Source organism: Hemiscyllium ocellatum, chromosome 1 (assembly GCF_020745735.1).
Source record: "Hemiscyllium ocellatum isolate sHemOce1 chromosome 1, sHemOce1.pat.X.cur, whole genome shotgun sequence".
Classification (NCBI taxonomy): domain Eukaryota; kingdom Metazoa; phylum Chordata; class Chondrichthyes; order Orectolobiformes; family Hemiscylliidae; genus Hemiscyllium; species Hemiscyllium ocellatum.
Genome location: NC_083401.1, coordinates 51860234 through 51882170, shown reverse-complemented (window position 1 = coordinate 51882170; position 21937 = coordinate 51860234). Strand labels below are relative to the sequence as shown.

Sequence of the window (21937 nt, the reverse complement as noted above, 5' to 3'; positions counted from 1 at the left end):
CTCCCCACTCCCCGGAGTCCATTGAACATATCTCTAGACAAATAAGATAAAGGTGCAGAATTAGGCCATTTAGCCCATCATGTCAGCTCTACCATGGCAGAAATGCTTCTCAACTCTATTCTCCTGCCCTCTCAACCTTTGATCCCCTTACTGATCAAGAACCTATCCATATCCTTACTGACGGCACACAGCAGACTATGTAAAACAGCACAGCCTTTAACTCTAGCTGATATGTTAACAGGTATGCCATAGGGTCACAAGTAATGTGAGCAGGTAGGTAAGCATTCTGAGCAAGCACTGAGAGGGCAAGCATGCTGCCCTAAGACACAGCTTGGCCCAAAGTTCCTTGCAGCATCCTTCCACTGCTAGTTGCCGGTTCACTCCGTGCTTTTGAAGCATCTTTCAAGGTGAAGGCTATATCTGTGAAAGAGGGATGTGTGTGGCTGGTGCCCATGCATCATTTGAGATGCTGTTTAGTGCTGCACAATATAGAGACTCTTTAGAGTCAATCAGGTATCCTTTTTGACTCTTGTGGAGAATTGGCATCTCTCTCATTTAGAGAGATAGGAAACTAAGTATTAATGGCAAACTCACTTCAATAATAAGGCATTTAACAAGTATTAAATCCCCCTTACTTACTAACTCACTGCTTAGTGAGAAATTCACCTCCAATGCTTGACAGATGTATAAAAGTAGCACCCAGTCGCTTCTGACATCAGGCGAAGCCTCGCTGCACTTGTGCAATTCTGCTACAGTTATCAGCATATCCCACATTGTTCAGGCCTCCATCAGATTCCCCCAATGCAGTTTTTATAAGTGTAATCTTAATGTACTACATTTCCCAATAGTAGCTAACAACCACTGGTTTCTATAAAAATATTAAAAGTATTTCCTCAGTCAACTAGGGTAACCTCATCATTCATCCCTGTTGAATGAAGATAGGGTTAGCTTTACTTTTTTCTTCCTCACAATTAGAACCACTAAACATGGTCCAAGTGTGCCTAATCTGGTAAAGGGCATACAGGTGAATTCTGCCTACTTGGGTAAGATATTATAGTGACAGCAACTACCAGTGAAGCTGTGTCAGCAGAAAGGGAGTCACAGAAATATACTGAGTTGTGAAATACTGGGATTTATAAACCTACAAATGAACAGAAAACACCAGCTCTTCTATCTACTATATCGATGTATAAATATCTGCAGCCCATCAACAAAATCATCCACCAGCCACATTATCTCTCTGGAGTGGCAAGAGATTATCAACTTAGATAAATTTAGGGAACAAGAACTTGAATAAAATTTTTCACTGACTCCCAAAAGTGATTTTAAAAATTAGTGCTTCTTGCATTCTCCTGGTTCCTGCATTTTTATTTCAGATCACAAAACATGACCTTCAAAATCCCTTTGTCCTGCACATTGATTGTTGGCACAGTATCAAATCCTTAATGAAATCTAAATGCATGGTAACTGCAGAAGGAAAAGAGCAACATGAGCAATAATAGCATTAATTACGAATGTGGGAGGACAGAGGTGAAGATGAACAAGATGTTCGTGAAGCATAAGATTAGAACTGCTGAATTTAGCATTAAAGCTCAAATCATGCGAAGAAATCAGTTGGACAAATTAGTATAGAAATTCTAGTAAGAAAAGTTGAAAGAAATTGTACTGATAACTGGAGAGGTGGTAAGGATTATTTCGTCAAAAAAAAGAGTATAGGCAGCAAAGAATTGTGAAAGGACAGCAACTGAAAAATAAATTGATTGGGAGAGCGAGGTTGAAGTTCTTTGTTTTCTTGTAAAAGCTGATGACATCCGGTGGACAACCATTATTGAAAGGAAAGCAAGGAGATACATTAATTGGCAAAATTGATGGAGGTATCAGAAATGATTAAATAAGATTCGATGAATAGGTGGGAGAAGGCAGTAAAGGCATTGTTTAACATAAGCAAAGCTAAAATGTGCAACATAAAAGGATGATTTAGAGATGTCGGTGTTGGACTGGGGTGTACATAGTTAAAAATCTCACAACACCAGGCTGTGGTCCCAACAGGTTTATTTGGGAGCACTGCTGTTTCATCATGTGGTTGTGGTGTATAAGATCATAAGATACACAATTTATAGCAAACGTTTACAATGTGATACAGCTGAAATTATATATTGAAAAAGATCTTGATTTGTTTCTTAAGTCTCATCTTTTAGAATGACCATGTTGGTTTCAGTTCATTCCCATAAAGAGAAGAATCTCTGATCCCTTTCAAAAACAAAAACCTGGATCCCAATCCTGCCTTTACTGTCAATGTGCCAACTGGTGTGATCTTGTGGGAGGCAGTATCCTAACAGTCCCTCTTTTGTGATTACCTATCCAATTAAGGACAGCAGATACGTTCCTAAACTTGCAGAGCCATTCAGACAGATGATCTACTGTCTTGGAAGGGCAGAAGTGGGTGTTGCTCCTTCAGGCTAGAGAAAATTCATAAAAACCAAGAAAATAGAAGCAGCATTAAGCCAGCCATTCGGCCCTTTGAGTCTGCTCTGCCATGCATTATGATTATGGCTGTTGATCCAACTGTGCCTGATTTTCCCTTCTATCCTGTCATCCAACTCCTTGTTGAAATTATGAAATATTTTGGCCTCCCTACCTTTTTTCTGTAATAGTGAATTCCATTACCTGTGTGAAAGAATTTCCCCTCCTTTCAGTCATAAATGGTTACACTGTCTTTAGACTGTGGCACAAGTCTTTTCCCTAAGATGGGGGAATTCAAAACTAGCAGGCATATTTTAAGATGAGAAGAGAAAGTTTTTAAAAAGCACATGAGGGACAACTTTTTTTTTATACAAAGTGATTCATGTGTGGAATGAACTGCAAGAGGAAGTGGTGGTTGCAGGTACAGTTACAACATTTAGACATTTGGATAAGTACACGAATAGGAAAGGTTTGGAGGAGTATGGGCTAGGAATAGGCAAATGGGATGACCTTTGTTTAAGAACATGGTCAGCGTAGACAGGTTGGACGTAAGGATCTGTTTCTATGTTATATGACTATATTACTCCTGGTTCTGGACTCCATTCATCTAAATTCGAACAGGGCAGGCCCAATCTACTGAACCTCTCCTTGTAAGACAGTGCCTCCATACTTTGTACCAGCCTAGTGAACCTTCTCTGGACTACCTCTAATTCCAGTATATCTCCCCTTCGATGAAGGGGAAAAACAGTATTCCAGCTGTGGTTTGACTTGTGCATCCCTGTTTTTACATTTAATTCTCTTTGAGATAAAGGCCAGCATTCCAATTGCCTCCATTGCTATCCTTTGAAATTCGATGCTAACTTTTTGTGATTTATGGATGTGGATTCAGTACCACCCACTGAGCTCTGACCTTTTTATAGCCTTGATTCAAACATGGACAAAAAAGCTGAATTCCAGAAGTGGGGTGAGAGAGACAGCTCTTGACATCAAAACTGCATTCAACAAGTGTAGTATCAAGGAGCCTTGGCAAAACTGGAATCAGTAGGCTTCCAGGGGCGCAAACTCTGGTGTTTAGAGTCATATCTGACATATGGAAAGATGGTTGTAGCTGTTGGAGATCAGTCATCTCAGCTGCAGGACATCTCTGCAGGAGTTCCTCAGGGTAGTGCCCTAGGCAGGATCATCTTCAGCTGCTTCATCAATGACCTTCCCTCCACTATAACACCAGAAGTGGGAATGTTTGCCGATGATTGATTGTGCAATGTTCAGCTCCATTCGTGATTCCTCCGATTACTGAAGCAGTCCATGTTCAAATGCAACAAGATCTGGACAATATCTGAGGAGCAGGAGAATTGACATTTTGAGGAAAAGCCCTTCATCAGGAATGAGGCTGTGAGCTTGGTGGGGGTTGGTAGCTGAGAGTGTGAGAGTTAGTTGAAGGTGGGGATAATGGTGATAGGTCTGAGAGGAGGTGGAGCAGATAGGTGGGAAGGAAGATGGACAGATCATGAGGGCTATGCTGAGTTGGAAGGTTGGAACTGGGATAAGATGGGGGTAGGGGAAATAAGGAAACTGATGAAATCCACATTGATGCTGTGGAGTTGGAGGGTCCCGAGGCAGAAGATCAGGCATTCTTCCTCCAGGTGGTTAGGGAGTGGCGATGGAGGAGGCCCAGACCTGTATGTGCTTGGCAGTGGGAAGAGGAGTTGAAGTGTTTGGCCATGAGATGGTGGGGTTAGTTGGTGGGGGGTGTCCCAGAGATATTCTCTGAAGTGCTCTGCAAGTAGGCGTCCTGTCTCCCCAGTGGAGAGCAGACCGCATCAGGAGCAACAAATATAGTAGGCAAAACTCTGGATGTGGAAGGCTTCTTTGGGGCCTTGGACAGAGGTGAGGAGGCAGGTGTGAACACCACATTTTGCAATTCCTGTGGTGGCAGGGGAAGGTGCTGGGAGGGGAGGTTGGGTTGGTGGGGGCGGGGGTGCGTGGACCTGACAAGGGAGTCGCAGAGGGAATGGTCTTTACAGAAAGTGGCATCAATGTGGATTTCACCAGTTTTTTCATTTCGCCCCCCACCCACTGCCCTATCCCAGTTCCTATCTTCCAATTCAGCACTACCCTTATGACCTGTCCTACCTGTCCATCTTCCTTCTCACCTAATCTGCTTCCCCCTCCTCTCTGACCTATCGCCATTACCCCCTCCTCCATTTTAACTATTGCATTCTCAGCTACTTCCCACCCACCCCACCCCCGACCCTCCAAAATCCCATTTATCGCACCATCCATTTGGCTCACAGCCTCATTCCTGATGATGGGCTTTTGCCCGAAATAACGATTCTCCTTCCTCGGATGCTGCCTGACCTGCTGTGCTTTTCCAGCACCACACTCTTGACTTCAATCTCTAGCATCTGCAGTCCTCACTTTCACATAGATCTGGACAATGTGCAGGTTTGCGCTGACAAGTGGCAAGTAACATTTGTGCCACACACCGTGGCAGGCTATGACCATCACCAATAAGAGACAATCTAACCACTGCCCATTGACATTCAATGGTTTTACCATAGCTGAATCATCCACTATCACCATTCTGGGTGTCATCATTGACTAGAAACTCAACTGCACTCACCACATAAACATAGTGGCTACAAAAGCAGGTTAGGGACTAGGAATACTGCGGGGAGTAACACACCCCCTGACTCCATAAAGCCTGTCCACCATGTACAAGTCACAGTCAGGAGTGTGATGGAATACTCCCCACTTGCCTGGATGAGTGCAACTCTAACAACACTCAAGTTTGACACCATCCAGTACAAAGCAGCCCAGTTGATTGTCACTGTATCCGATCCCTCCATCGATGCTCAGTAGCAGCAGTGTATACCATCTACAAGATGCACTGCAAAGTTCACGCAAGATCCTCTGACTGCACCTTTTAAATCCATGAGCACTTCTATTAGAAGGACAAGGGCAGCAGATAAAGGGGAACGGCATCACCTTCAAGTCCACCTCCAAGCCACTCACCATCCTAACTTGGAAATATATCACCATTCCTTCACTTGCTGGACTCCTGGAATTCCCTCCTAATGGCATTGTGGGACAACGTGCGGCAGGTGGACTGCAGAATTTCAAGAAGCACCCCACCATCTTCTCAAGGACAACTAGGGATGGGCAATATGTGCTAGCCAGTTAGCAACGTTTGCCAGCGATGCTCACAAATGAATAAACTAAAAAGAAATCCCTTAATACCTATGTTTTGTAGTTTTCTGCAGACTTTTTCCATTTTAAATGGTATTTAGCTCCTTTATTCTTTTGGCCAAAGTGCATTACCTCACATTTTTTCACAATATATTTCATCTGCTTAGAGTCCTTTGGGTGTTTTTAGTGGTATTAAGATTTAACCTGAGATAATGGCTACTTCGTTGGCTTCTTGGACAGTCAGTAGTAATGAAGGTTGTATCCCATGTTGAATTTAATACCTCGCTTATATTTCTTCTTTGTTCACATTGGGACTGGGTGCTTTCCTCATAGTCATTGCAGTTTATTTAAGCAATAGTATTTTATTGCCATAAAGATTATCTTCCAGGATCTAATAATCATAATGAAGTTTACGAAATGAATTTATTTCCTCTGTAGTTAATCTGACAACTTCAAAGGCATCAGTTTGAATTAAATTTTATGGCTTTTTACATTGAATTTGACTGAAGAAAATACGTTGATTCATTAATGCCAGGCATAAAATTAATATCTTACCTTTTTAGACACTCAGCAGAAAGTGAATGTATAATTTGAAAATCCTGTTGAACTGTGTGGCCTAATGTTGACTGTGGCAGCTTAATGCAGAATACTATATAATCATGGTCTGCTGGGAAAGCATGTGGTCAAGAATAAAAGATATAGGGGAGGGAAAAACACTTTTTTTCCTCGAGTATATAATGACTTTTCCTCATTTATATAAATGATTTGGATGTGAGCATAAGAGGTATAGATGGTAAGTTTGCAGATGACACCAAAATTGGAGGTGTAGTTGACGGCGAAGAAGGTTACCTCCGATTCCAACAGGATCTTAATCAGATGAGCCAATGGGCTGAGAAGTGGCAGATGAAGTTTAATTCAGATAAATGTGAGTTACTGCATTTTGGGAAGGCAAATCTTAGCAGGACTTATACACTTAATGGTAAGGTCCTAGGGAGTGTTGCTGAACAGAGACCTTGGCGTACAGGTTCACAGCTCCTTGTAAGTGGAGTTGCAGGTAGATAGGATATTGAAGAAGGTGTTTGGTATGCTTTCCTTTATTGGTCAGAGTATTGAGTACAGAAGTTGGGAGGTCATGTTGCGCTGTACAGGATTTTGGTTAGGCCACTGTTGGAATATTGCATGCAATTCTGGTCTCCTTTCTATCGGAATGATGTTGTGAAACTTGAAAGGGTTCAGAAAAGATATACAAAGATGTTGCCTGGGTTGGAGGATTTGAGCTATAAGGAAAGGCTGAACAGGCTGGGGCTGTTTTCCCTGGAGTGTTGGGGTGATCTTATAGAGGTGTACAAAATTGAGGGGCATGGATAGGATAAACAAAGTCTCTTCCTTGGGGTGGGGGAGTCCAGAAATAGAGAGCATAGGTTTAGGGTGAGAGGGGAAAGATATAAAAGGGGCAACTTTTTCATGCAGAGGCTAGTACGTGTATGGAATGAGCTGCCAGAGGAAGTGGTGGAGGCTAGTATAATTGCAACATTTAAGTGGCATTTGGATGGGTATATGAATGGGAACGGTTTGGAGGGATATGGGCCGGGTGCTGGTCAGTGGGACTAGACTGGGTTGGGATATCTGGTCAGCACGGACAGGTTGGACCAAAAGGCCTGTTTCCGTGCTGTACATCTCTATGACCCTAAGTAAATCAATAAGTAGGTCATAGAACAAAGTGAATGTACTGATTTACTAAAATGAGATAATTTGAATGGATCTAGAGATTAGGGATTATAGTTTCATGGATATACTGAAGAATCTTTTTTTTTTCTTTCCTTTGGTGCTTTATGATTTTGTTATTGGGAATGCTAAAATACGAACCCAGATTTAAACTGTAGAGAACATGCCACACTCTGAGAGATTACACACTGTGCAAGCAGATGGCATGGAAAAGAGATATCAAAAATAAGAATACCACTGTCATTTCATTGAGGAAACAACAGGAAACTTTGCCAGTAAAAGTATGAAATTTTCAGAGAAGCATGTGCCAATATTGAAGATGTTTGAATTTTTCATGGAAAGAGCAAGCAAAAGTAATTCCATAATCATAGTGAGGTCAATTGGACCATTTATACTTAATAGGTCTTTCAGAGAGCTAGTTTAAGTTAATCTTATTCACCCAGTCTTTAGCTAAGGCCCTTGACTACTGTAAATCACAACGTATAACAACATTCCAATTTTCCAGCACCCACCAAAATGTTTTCACACATTCCCAGCATATATTCCCATTAGTAGTCAGCTTCAGTGTTCACCCACAAATGCATGTTTTACATCCTAGTAATCACAACTAGGTACAAGTGATCAAGCAGGTAACACAGAATGTGCTGTGAAAATTGATCAGGTTTGAGACATGCCAATCTTTGCATGGATGTTGATGACATCTCAAAATAGCAACTACCCACGCCTAAGTTTCACTTTTACATTTGGTTTACAAGTCATTTCCTTATTTTTCAAACCTTCAAATGTCAACTCACACACCTACGTCTATTGTGCATAATTCAGTTCCTTTTTGAAAATTAGTATTGACTATGCATATTCAGGCATGCATGTCAGATATTAATGATTCAATGCATTAGAAAGCTTCCCTCATTCCCTGTTCCCCCCAACTCCCCAATATCTTTTCTTTTGCAAACTAGTTTAAATCTACAATCCCTGGTTACTTTTCCACTCTAAGAACAACAATTCCAACTTCTTAAATCACTCCATATAACTGAAACTCCCCTATCCTTGCCTCTATTCCTATATTTCAGCATGGGTATTTTTAAACATTCATGAGGCCAGTAAAATATTCCACATCTTGGTATTTATTTTGGGAATTCACGGAAACAGGAAAAGCAATTGCTGAAGGGCAGTCATTGCAACTGTATTTTTTTGACAAGGTACCATTGTTAATCTTCAGAACTATAGGTCAGCAAATGTGAAAATTATAGTAGATCAAACACTGGGAACACACCCTGGAGGAAACTATGAAACAGCTAGAGCAAGACAGACAAGTATTGTTGTCTGTTGAGAGATGGATTCTGTGTCGGATTTGTTCAACTCTGGTAAGGTAACAGGCTTGGTGAAATCAAGAGCTTAGTGAATGTTGTGGCCTGAACACTTGTCTGTGTGGCACCTATTTTTCAGATGCTAAATGCCCTCAAGCTTCCAATATGGCTGGCAGGCAGGAAGCATTCACACATTGACTGAGAGAAGTGCACTGCTCACCGGTTAATAAAAAAATTGGTAGAGTTTGAACACCAACTAGTTACAAACGTAGAGCTGTAAATGAGTTGATTCTTGATGATATTGTAGTTCTAGATCTTAATAAAAGCAGAGCAGCATAGAAATTGAAGCAGGAGTATACCATTTGGTCCTTCCATCATTTAGTCTAATCAGAGTTGATCATTCCACAAAGTACCCTGTTCCCACTACTTCCCCATTTCCTTTGATCTCTTTACCCAAAGAATTATAATCTAACTTCTTTTCAAACATTGTTATGGCTTCGACTGCTTGCTAACATTGGCTTTCAGTCTTAGGAGCCCAATTTTGAAGCTGATTCAAATATTGCTTATTGTTTTGTTATCATTTAATTACAAGTGACCTTGTATGAATTTTATACAGCCAAAATTGTAAATGTCAAGCATTATTTACTATCCTCCTGAGATACATATGTTATAGATTTTAATCCTGAAGCTGCTACTAAGAAAGATATAAATAATTTTTTCTTTGTTTCAGAACGCCAAGCAGCAACATTTTTAACTGTCCTACAGATTCTCTTAGCAATATTTGCCAAATAGACAATCCTCAAATGTTTTCGTCCTTGCCATATGTTATAAATATAACTGCAGTCAACCCTATTGGCCACAGGACGACATTGTTGGATATTATGCTATTTGATATTGGTAAGCATCACTCTTTATTTTGTGTTGTGTTTGATTGAAACGTAAAATGGTTATGGAAATCTTTTTGGAAAAAAAATCCAAACATTTACTAAATGAACTTGATTGTAACACCATGTCATTATGGGAGCTTTGCTTTTATTTCAGTAGCTTAGTTAAACCAATAATAATGATACAGCTCTAAATAAAATTATTGCAACAAAATTTGGTACTTTTGGAACATTTTGTAGTTCGAAGCACAATCAACCTGGTAATAAGACAAATCCATTGGGGGAGATTTTCAATAGCTCAACTGGGCAGATATAGGACTATAATCGTCGCTGAAAACTGCAGGTTAAAGACCAGAAGACTTGGAGCTTGAGGAAGCCATTCGGTCTTTTGAGTCTGCTCCGACACCCAGTAGGATCATGGCTGATCTGATCTGATCAATCTCCGCACCATTTTCCTACCTTCTCCCCTTACTCCTTACTTCCTTTACTGATCAAAAATCTGCCTTTTGCAGCTTTGTATATTCTTTAGCAATCCAGTCTTAGCTGTTGTCAACAGTAAAGATTCACTATTCCCTAAGAAGAAATTCCAGCTAGTCTGAATTAAATGGGTCACTCTTATCCTGAGATTATTCCTTCTGGTCCTAGATTCTTTCACAAAGAGAAACAACTTCTCCATATCTACCCTGTTGAGTCTCTCAATCTTGTGCTTCAATAATGTCACCTCTAATTCTCCTAAATTCCAATGAGTATAGGCCCCAACCATTAAACCTCTCTTTGTAAGAAAATCCCCAGACCTTGCTTGTGTAATTACAAAAAGAGTATGCTATTTGATTCAATCTACTGATCTCTGGGATAAATGTTCTACCTACCAGATTTTGAAGAGTGGCATGGTGGGTCAGTGGTTAGCGCTGCTGCCTCACAGTCCCAGGGACTAAGGTTCAATTCCATCCTTGGGTGATCGTCCGTATGGAGTTTACGCATTCTCTTTGTGACTGCGTCAGCTTCCTCTGGGTGCTGTGGTATCCTCCCACAGTCCAAAGATATGTACTTTAGGTGGACTGGCTACGCCAAATTGCCAATGATGTGCAGGTTAGGTTGATTAGCCATGGGAAATGGAATTGCAGGGATAGGGTAGAGGGGGTGGGTCTGGCTGAGACCCTCTTCAGAGGGTTGGTATGGACTCGACAGGCTGAATGGCATGCTTCCACACTGTTAAGTATTCCATTTTTCTATGAAGAATTACTCTTTGCAGACAGAAAGAAAATGTTCTGAACAAAATAGATGATGCAATTTGTTGGTTTTCTCAGGGCAATGCCCGAATCCATCAGAATCAATTGTTTGTTTGTTTTAAAATTTAACTAAAGCTTGGCCATTAACAGTCGGTCATCATTAGCTATGCATTCCCTCTGGCAATGCCTCTACCAGAGTCCACTTACCAAAAACCAGCATGTTCCTATTGTATGCTATAATGATGTTTTTCCCTTTATTGGTATTCTTCTGAACTATTCTGATGAGCACAAGATAAAAACCCTCAACAAAATGTTTTTTTAATTTCTGATTTGTCAGACAGAGATCTACCAGGATGTTGCCTGCTCTGGAGATTTTTAATAATGGAGAGACTACCAGACTAGGGTTGTTTTCCTTGGAGCAGAGGAGGTTGAGATGGAGGGGGTGGGGTACATGATGGAAAAGTATAGTATTAAAGAGGCACAGACAGGGTACAGAGAAGCAAGCATCTCCTTTTAGTGAAGGGAATCAATGACTTGGATTTAAAATAAGGGACAGGAGACTTAGAGGAAATGTGACGGGGAAAAAAACATTTTGACCCAGAGGGTGGTGACAATCTGGAACTCACTGCCTATAAGGATGATAGAGGCAGGAACCCTCCTAACATTAAGTATTTAGATGTACACTTGTGAATGCCAAGGCATTCAAGGCCATGGGTCAAGTGATGGAAATGGAATTAGAATGGGGAGGGATTATTTTTGACTGCTGCAGACCCAGTGGGTCAAAAAGCCCTCTTCTGTGCTGTAAACCTCTAACTCTACGATGCTAAAGACATTCTTTTCTGCTTATTTTTTTTTAGTTCAGCCGGATCCACCTGTAAATGTAACAGCTGAACCTGTTTTTGGATCTCCTCGAAGAATCAGAGTGCAGTGGGATTATCCACCATCATGGGGATCACAATTCAAATTAAAATTTGTTTTGGAATACAAACTCCAGAAATATAACTTCTGGTCAAGGGTGAGTTCACCAGTGGTTTGAGGTTACTTCTTGTGGGTTGTGTTGCTTGCCTGGTGCTGCATTTGGAGATGTTGATTAGTTTTCTTGCTACTGCAGTATTTCTTGTGTGTTTATTTTAAAGAACATTCTTTATGCTGGTATAGGCTCTGCCATTGTGCTCTTGAGCTGGGTACAGTAGATATTATTGTAATCCAGTTTACTGTAGAAGATATCTGAATTTTAGAACAAAGCTTTATTGAAGCAACATGCAAGACTGCCTGTTCTTAATGTCTGTGTCAGTCGAAGAATTGCAAAGTATACATGTTGTTGTGGACACCTACTCTTAATTTCTGTTGATCCTACATGGATTTTAATCTTCTGCCAATATCATTTTTTTAAAGGTCTGTTGTAATTAGAGTAGAAAGACATTCAACGGATATCTTGGTTTTATTTATATAACTTTTTATTGCTAATTTAAGATTTGAACGATTGTTAATATTCTAATTCATTTTGTACTATGTGAAAACAACTGTTGCCAACAAGGTCACTGGTATTATTTTTGTCTACTTTGTGTTCAATCCAGAAAGAGGGAAGACATAAATTTTGACGAAATTAGATTCACTAACTGATTCATGAAGTTTTTTTAAGCTATTTTCCCTGGTGATGGGGAAACTGACAATTTTATTGGAAGTGTGGATTCTGTTGTAAATAAACTAGGTTTGTCCCTAAAGAACTAAGAAATAGAGGTCGGAGTACACCATAAGACCCTCTTAAGCTTGCACTACCTTTCAATACGATTGTGGCTGATCTTCAATTCAACTCCATTTTCCTGTCTATCACCGCCATGAATATATTCAATAATGAAGCATCCACAACACTCTCTAAGGTACAGAATGCTTCTAGTCCAGAATGATCTTGAGATTGTATCCCTTTTGTTCTAAACCCACAAGCCAGGTAAACTCCAATCTTTTAGGTAGTCTCCGCAGATCAAGGATGAATTTGCTTCCATTCTGATTCATTTTTTTTCGGTGACCCTGCCACTTGTAGACAGTGCTTTGAAAAGTCAGCCATGTATTCTTTCTTCAACACCTCGACTTTGCCTTGGCTAGAATGAGCTTTGGATCTTATGGTCAGTCACATGTTATAGGGATTGCTGGGATTGTGACCCAGCAACAGTAAAGGAATGGTAATATATTTCCAAGTCAGGGTGGTGAGTGGCTTAGAGGGGGAATTGCAGGTGGTGTTTCCATATATCTACTGCGCTCCTCCTTCCAATAGTGGTGGAGGGATTGGATACTTGTGGACTTTACGCCGGGAAGACGACAGGGAGGAGTACATTGTTATATATTGCGCCAAGCTTCTTGACTGTTGTTGGAGCAGCACTCAGCCAGGCAAAAGGGGACCACTGCCTCCAAATAAAGTGCATTCTTCCCTAATTTTAAAACTAAGTATTTCAGGTCTAGTTTCACCAAAGCCTTGTACATTTGTTCCTCAACTATTTTTATAACTGAACAGCTTTTCCAGTCCATTCCAGCTACCTATGTCCTACTCCTTTGTACTTACCTTTATTTAATTAGATTAGATTACTTAGTGTGGAAACGGCCCTTCGGCCCAACAAGTCCACACCGACCCGCCGAAGTGCCACCCACCCGCACCCCTACATTTATCCCTTACCTAACACTACAAGCAATTTAGCATGGCCAATTCACCTGACCCGCACATCTTTGTGACTGTGGGAGGAAACCGGCGCATCCAGAGGAAACCCACGCAGACACGAGGAGAATGTGCAAATTCCAAACAGTCCACAAACTCCATACAGTCAGTTGCCTGAGGTAGGAATTGAACCCGGTTCTCTGGCTAACCACTGTGCCACCGTCCCGTAATCTTGACAGTTGTTTCTAATCCAAATTCCTCCTGAAATCGAATCTTAAATTATACTACTTATTAAACAGTTTTCGCTGTTCCTTAGTTAATAATTTTATGTAAGATCAACCAACATCACCGGATTCAAAATAGCCTGATCCATGGTTGGATCTACAACATAATGCACTTTGAATATGTCACAAATGCACTGTATAAAATCAACTTCATGGCTTCCTTGGCCAATCTGACTATCTCATCTACATGAAGCGTAAAGTCACCCATGATTAATGTACGCCTTTGTTTATGCCTCATGATCCCCTGATTTTGTTGCTCTGTCTCACCACATAGCTATTGTCAGAGGGCCTCTATAGACTACTCCTACCAATGTCTTTTTTTTATTTCTTGCCTCCACCCACTTGGATTTTACATCTTCCAATCCAAGGTCACTTTCTTGCTGTCATACGGAATCCATCCAACGATGTTTCAAAAAATTGTATACCCTGAATATTTAGTTCCCTGCTACCATCTTGTAACTATGTCCCCATAACGGCTACAAGATCATACTTATTAACCTGTATTTGTGCCACTAATTAATTTGCTTTGTTCTGAATACTACACACCTTCAGTAAAAAGCTATTAAGTTTGCCTTGTTACAACTTTATCGATCCTATTTAGTTGTTTTTCTATACTTGAACACAGTCTTTATTGCTGCGTGTCTGATTTACTGTTTTTCTTGAGCCATATGAATGAGAATAACCATGAAGACATGAAGTACAAAGTTTATGTCTCAATTAGTATCACTAAGGTACATTATCTGCATAATTACCTAAATACTGTTCATGGACTCTTCCATTCCAAGTCACTGCAGCAATTAAACTTCACAAATACTTTGCTAGTTATGAAATGCATGATTACCTGAGGCAATGTTATATTTAAGTTCTAAATCTTTGCACAAAAGCAACATATGCATGCTGCCCGACTTACAGCATTTCCAATCAGTGTGTCTTTTTGAAAAGAGTCTTTCTTGAGACATATGGGTCACTGGCAAGGCCAGCATTTGTTGTCAGTTCTAAATTGCCCATGAATTGGATGGCTTGGTCACCCATTTCAGAAAGCAATTCAGAGTTAAATGCAATGTAATAGATTTGGAATCATGTAGGCCTGAGTAAGGAAGGATATTAGTGAAATGATGGGCTTTTATGATAATTAATAGTTTCCATACAAGCTTTGAAGTTCAGACTTGTTAACTGAATCCAAAATCAAATAGTGGGCAGCACGGTGGCACAGTGGGTAGCACTGCTGTCTCAGTGGTAGAGACCCAGCTTCAGTTCCCGCCTCAGGTGACTGACTGTGTGGAGTTTGCACATTCTCCTCGTGTCTGCATGGGTTTCCTCCGGATGCTCCAGTTTCCTCCCACAGTCCAAAAGATGTGCGGGTCAGGTGAATTGGCCATGTTAAATTGCCCATAGTGTTAGGTGAATGGGTAAATGTAGGGGTATGGGTGGGTTGCGCTTTGGCGGGTCAGTGTAGACTTGGGCCGAAGTGCCTGTTTCCACACTGTAAGTAATCTAATCTAATCTATTAGATTGAGGCTATACCTTCAGAGCTTTAGCCCGTGCCTCTGGTTTACTAGTTCAGTGACATGACCAACATATCTGTAATACCTTTCTCAGGTGATGTCAGCAAATTTGCGATATAGATGAGGATAGGAGAGCTGGCTTCAAGCACCACCTGGCTCTAGAGATGTGTAATAACATCTGTGTCATGGTTGATTAGAAAATAACTACTGACAAGGGACTTGATAAGCACATTAAGTGATGACACTATTATTGTCTGCTGAATGGTTTTCTTCTGGGAAGCTCCTTTAAAGTAATTTAATCATTAAACAATTACAGCAAAGGAAGAAACCATTCCGCCTGTCAAATTCAGGCCAACGCTCAACAACAAATAGCTTCTGTTCAGAAGCTTACTCAATTTCCCCTTTAAAGCCAGGATTGAATTTGTCTCTGCCACTCAGTGCATCCCAGATCCTGACTGTGGGATTTTAAAAAATTCTTTCCACATGTTGGCTTTGGTTGCTTTGTAAATCACTGTCTTCTGGCCTCTTACCAAAAATGTATCGTTTCATCTTCTCTCTCGAAGGTATCTTGCCATTGGTCCAATCCCACACCTACAATGCAATTTCTGTCACTTTTTAAAATTCATTTGTGGGATGTGGATGTCTCTGACTGGCCAACATTTATTACCCATCCCCAGTTGCCTTTGGTGACAAGCTGTCTTCATTAAACGCTGCTGTCCATTTGCTATGGGTTGACCCATAATACTACTGGGGAGGGAATTCCAGGATTTTGACCCAGCAACAGTAAAGGAACAACAATATGTATCCAAGTCAGAGCTTGCTGCATTTGTGATTGTACTGAGAAATCTATGCAGATTGCCAAAACAAAATATGCAGTGGTGATGATTTGTGAAAGGGAATAATGTAGTCTTAAAGTATAAAATTAAAGAATATTGACCTCCCTTTCAAAATATCGCATTTACCTGAAAAGAGCACTGATGTTAGAATGTTGCTGAGACTACTGAAAATAATCACTGATGATAGTGATGATCTTATCATTTGGAATCCTTCTTCATTTTACTTCCCTTTTTTTTCCAGTTGGATACTAAAATGACAACAGAAATCATTACTGATGCCATTGCTGCTCAATTGTATGCGATTCGTGTCAAAACAAAAGATTTTTTTGACAATGGTAAATGGAGCAATTGGAGTTCGGAAGTATTTGTCACTCCATGGAGTGGTAAGCATAACTGATGCAGAGCTACAAAAAGATTTGAGATGTTTGTTTAGTTGAACCTGTTTCATTTACAATCTCCTGGGTGAATTGCATAGCAACAGAACACGTGTGTATGTACGTTTGAGAGTCGCAACACATCTTGGCAATGGCTGAGTGAGATGTGTGAAGACAAAGGGTTTGAAATATGTTGCTGTGAAAGTGGTATTGAAAGGTAGTTACACATACCAGTAAATCCTTCCTAAATGATGCTCCTGTCAAACACAAAAATCTAATGTTATTTTTCAATTTTTGTGCAATGCAAATATTTTCAGAAAGCCTATTTCAAAAGAAAATCGGCCAATTTACAAGTAACAAGGTATAATTTTTTTTGTCACTGGCTGAGCCATCCTTTATTGCCTATCCCTATTGCCTTGAAGATGTAGTCAACTGGCCTTTTGAACCACTGCATCCATTTGATATAGATGGTCACATTGCTGTTCGGGAAAGTCTAGCAACCCTGAAGAAATGGCAATAGTACTAAGTCAGAATGGCGAATGACTAGGAGGGGAACTTGGAGGTGGTGGTTTTCTGCTACCATCTATCAGCTAGCATTATTTTTCAAGATGGAAGTGCTCATGGGTTTGGATATTGGAAATTCTGTGTACATTTGAACCAGATGGTTTGTCAGTTGATGGCGAGCAAATGGAAGTAGAATTCATTTTACTCTTTTCAGCCCATTTGCTTGACCTTCAGTTGAACAATAGTCTTTAACATGGCAATCTTATGAATAAAAAGGAAGGTGATTTTTTAAAAAATGGTAAATAATACCATAGGAGTGGTTGAGGAGGACATAGCAGACTTACCTGTAAATTTCAGTTCTTTAATTGCAATTAGATTGTGTAACATGAAATGTCAATTAATTACAGTATATACCATTACATGGAGCGCTGTTTTGCTTTTACTGTCCAGCTATGCACAGTGCTAATTCGTATTGTAGACTACTCATTTGAACACTTACAGCTAATTTAACTTCTGGCATTTAGGAAATCCACATCAACATGTTTGGACAGAATTAACTTAATGTTGCAGTAGTAATATTGGAGTAGTAATGTTGAGGTCACTTTCTTTCCAACCTAAAATTGTACGTAATGCAAAGTTTCTGTGTAACCCTCTTTATGCAAGTCTGTGGAGTGTAAAACATTCTTGTGTGATTTGTTTTGACTTTGGAAATACTTTAATAAATCACAATTTATGTATTCCAGAAACCACTACAGAAAGTATCCAATCTACTGTCACCACACAAATGATGGACTTTGTACAAACTCACAGTCAATCAACAACACCTACCCACTCTCCAAATGTAATCCCTTCAAGTAAGATGAGTCTGATGTAACTTTTGGTTCTATGTCAAGGATTTGGTGTTTAAGGCCAAATGCCATCAGGAAGCAGGTCCAACTCTGAATGGACTATGCCCATAAAGTAAATTGGGAAAAGGCAACTGGCATCAACTTTATTTATATTATTAAGCCTGTCTAAACACTGCACCAATAAGTCCTTTTTTAAATGTGTGTGTACAGGTACATGTGCACATTCTATTCACATGAGAGCTGTCTGTATTGATACAAGGTTTTTTGGAAAACCCATCGTAAATGTTAAATCAAATAATGGAGAAGTTTATTTCACTGAATACTGGAATGTTAACATTTTTGATTGATAAACTATTGTTTTCTGGATGTAGATTCGCTCTCTGAGCTGGAAGGTTTGTTTTCAGACATATCGTCACCATACTAGGTAACTTCTTCAGTGAGCCTCCAAATGAAGCACTGGTGGTGTAGCCCACTTTCTATTTTTATGTTAGTGTTTCTTTAGGTTGGTGCTGTCATTTCCAGTGGTGATTTCATTTCCTGTTTTTTTTTCTCAATCGCCGCAGGAAATGACATCACCAACCCAAGGAAAGCCAAACATATAAATAAAGTGGGCTACACCCCCAGTGCTTCATTTGGAGGTTCACTGAAGATGTTAGCTAGTATGGTGATGAAACGTCTGAAAATGAATGTTCCAGTTCAGCGAGCAAACCTACATCCAGAACCACAAACTGAGCAACAAATCTTCTCAAAACTCACTATTGTTTTCTATTTCTAATGAAGTATATGAATACCAGGTTATGTGGACAATATACTTCTTGCCAAAATTAAAAAGCCTTTTAGAAATAAAGTTGTATTTAAAAGCAGCTCAAACACTGTTTTAAAAGACGTTTCATAGCTTTTTTTACAAAAGCATTGATCGAAGAAAAAATTGAGAGCAAGTCAAATGAGGTAGTATTGGAGGGGTGACTGACCATTTGACCAAAGGGCTGTTTTTAAAAAAAAAAGTGAGAGAAGGAATTTTAAAAAAAGCAAGAATGGTTTTTAATTGAACTCATTAGTTCCTTTGTTTCTTGGATATTGTAAGTGGAATTCAACACATGCTTCACAATAAGGCTTTTGGTGAAGGGGCATATAATCAGGTGGGAGGGTAAGAGTGGAAAGCCATTGCCTCTCTCTCTTCTTCCAATTAAGTCTGTGGTAGGAGGTGGTCAAAACATTAGTGGAGAATTAGATGGTGCCTGATTATTATTTCATTTTAAAACTGAATATGAGAATTGTTTCAGGGATGAGGGACTTTAGAGAAGGATGTTTGTCTAATTTAGAGAGAACGTTGAAAAGATATTTGATGTAAAGGATGGTGAAGGGAGTAGATGGAGTAATGCTGTTCCCATTGGTGGAAAGGAACAATAAAAAAGCTTGATACCATCCAAGAGAAAGCAGCCTGCTTAATTTGCGCATCCACTACCAAAGATTTTAATAGCACCAGTGTGTACTGTCTACAAGCTGCACTGCAGAAATTTAAAGATCATGAGACAGCACCTTCCAAATCCATGACTACTTCCTATTGCGGAGCCAAGGGGAAGGGCAGGAGACTGGCACCAGCTGTGTAGATCTGGTAGTAAGGCAGCACAGACTTCATAGACAAATGATCTCCTGTGTTGTAACCATTTTTTAAAAAATGATTCTATAAATTCCCTCTCAATAAATGAAAGTAAAATTATTTTATAAACAATAGAGAAGGAGGTCCACTTTCTAAAAAAAGATGAAATTAATGCCAATGATGAAATTTTAAATTTTGAGACTGATTTTTAGACAATGTTATCCATATGGTCCCATATTTATAATCTAATTTACTTCCATTACTTTGACCACAGGTTCTGATGTACTTGATAGAAATATTGTCATACTGATCTCAATCGCCACTTCAATTGGCATCTGCATCGCAGCCACTACATTTGTGTTATGGTAATAAAACGGTATTTGTATTTCTTTTGATCTCCTATTCTTGTGAATTTTACTTATAAACCAAGCTGATGTTATTACTGGGAAAATTAGATTGAAGACTGAAATTTGACTTTTTTTTATTTTAACAAGGTGGTCTTTCATTAAACATAAGCATGTGTTTAGTATGCTTTCCTTTATTGTTCAGAGCATTGAGTATAAGAGTTGGGAGGTCATATTGTGGCTGTACAGGACGTTGGTTCGGCCACTTTAGGAATATTGTGTGCAATTCTGGTCTCCCTCCTATAGGAAGGATGGAGTTAAACTTGAAAAGGTTCATAAAAGATTTAAGGATATTTGCAGGGTTGGAGGGTTTGCGCCACAGGGTTGAATAGGCTGGGGCTTTTTCCCTAGAGCATGGACGCCTGAGGGGTGATTTTATAAAATCATGAGGGCATGGATAGGGTAAATAGACAAGGTATTTTCCATGGGGTGGGGGAGTGTAGAACTGGATAGCATAGATTTAGGGTTAGAGGGGAAAGATGCAGAAGATTCCTAAAGGGCATCTTTTTCACACCAAGGATAATGCGTTTAAGGAATGAGCTGCCAGAGGAAGTGGAGGAGGCTGGTACAATTACAACATTTTAAAAGGCACCTGGATGAGTATATGAATAAGATTTAGAAGACTATGGGCCAAGTGCTGGCAAATGGGACTAGATTAATTTAGGGTATCTGGTAAGCATGGATGAGTTGAACTGAAGGGACTGTTTTTGTGCTGTACATCTCTATGACTATGCTTTGCTTAGGTCTGGTTTTAACAATAAAGTGGAAATTCATGGAAAAGCAGATAGAATCAATCAAGCTGCTTACATGTGACACAATTTGAATGGTTTTGAAAGATACAATAATCCCAGATCATCATTTTACAGTATTTCAACACCAGAAAGATTTTGTTTTCAATCACATCTGTAGGTTTAACTTATTTTTATTTCAATACCTGATCTCTTATGAGTTTGGTAGTCTCTTTCTTCATCAGTCTCACAAATGAGCTTAATCTTTTTCAACTTCAAGTAACCCATTCACTGTTCTAACTAAACAATTCTAGTCTGGAAGTTTCAAATTAAAATCCTTCAATTAAGGTAATAGATTTACCTTTTCTGAATTCTCTCAGAGAAGCTGTTCTATGTACCTACCTTATGCTGTTGTGGTTGATAGCACCTTTAGGAATGACCAGGAGACGCAGAGAATTCCTCAAGATGATAAGCCTTTATTTGCAACCAAACATTGTGGCCATCCAAAAACAGGCGAACAGCGAAAATACTAATGTTTACGTTGTTCTAAAAGCCACGCCTTATCATTAGCATAACCAATCACACTAAGCCTAAATTATATCCCCTTAACCAATCAGACTCTGCCACAACTGTCTTCCAGACCGCTGCAGACCATCACGTTTTGCCATGATCATCATTCTTCACCTTTTGTCACCTAACAGGCCACAGTCACGCAAGGCTGATTGGAGTGTGCAACACCCCAACATGTATTACTTCGTTATATAATCATATTTACCATACTACCAGGATTTCTTTGAACTAACAGGTTTTCTAAGGAATGTACCTCAATGTTTATTCCAAATGCCTATAAAACTCTTCCAAGGCAAACAAATCCAGTTCTCATACTGGGTTTACCTATGATGCTAGCCATAACTTGACAGTAATGAGTAGGGTATTCAGTCAATCTACTTTTGGTTTTTGGTTGTGTCAAGGTTCTTGATTAAATTTCCATTGTGAAGTAAAACAAATCTTAAATGTGCTGGCTCATTAATCAGTTTAATTAGTTGCCCATATATGAACCAAATGGTACTGAAACTACTGATAAGATATTCTTCCATTTGTATTTTCCTCTCAGGATTAGAAGTCGACGACAAGAGTCAGATAAGAATGACATTCTGACCAAGAAGGCACTGACCCTTTGATAATGTGGTATGTATCTATTTGGGACAACTCAACTCTTTACCTTTGTGCAATCTTCACTTTTATAAAACCTGCGATTTGTAAATGAGGCATGTAAATTAACAATTTAAAACCCAGCTTATTCTCTATGGTTGATGAGGTATTAGTATTGATGTATACTAATTAGTCAGGTATCAAAACCTTGTTTTCAAATTTGATGTGTTGATGAATGACCTGGAGAAAGTTACCTCT

General features: G+C 39.6%; 1 protein-coding gene across 1 annotated transcript in view; it reads left to right on the top strand.

The window, feature by feature from the left end:
• Positions 1-21715, top strand: part of il11ra (interleukin 11 receptor subunit alpha) — an 81839-nt gene extending 60124 nt beyond the window's left edge. The window contains exons 6-11 of the mRNA XM_060854780.1: positions 9415-9581; positions 11655-11812; positions 16311-16452; positions 17691-17801; positions 19670-19760; positions 21642-21715. Coding sequence (XP_060710763.1) covers positions 9415-9581; positions 11655-11812; positions 16311-16452; positions 17691-17801; positions 19670-19760; positions 21642-21708 — 736 coding nt within the window. The 3' untranslated portion in view covers positions 21709-21715. The remainder of the gene's footprint in view (positions 1-9414; positions 9582-11654; positions 11813-16310; positions 16453-17690; positions 17802-19669; positions 19761-21641) is intronic.
• Positions 21716-21937: the final 222 nt, after the last annotated feature.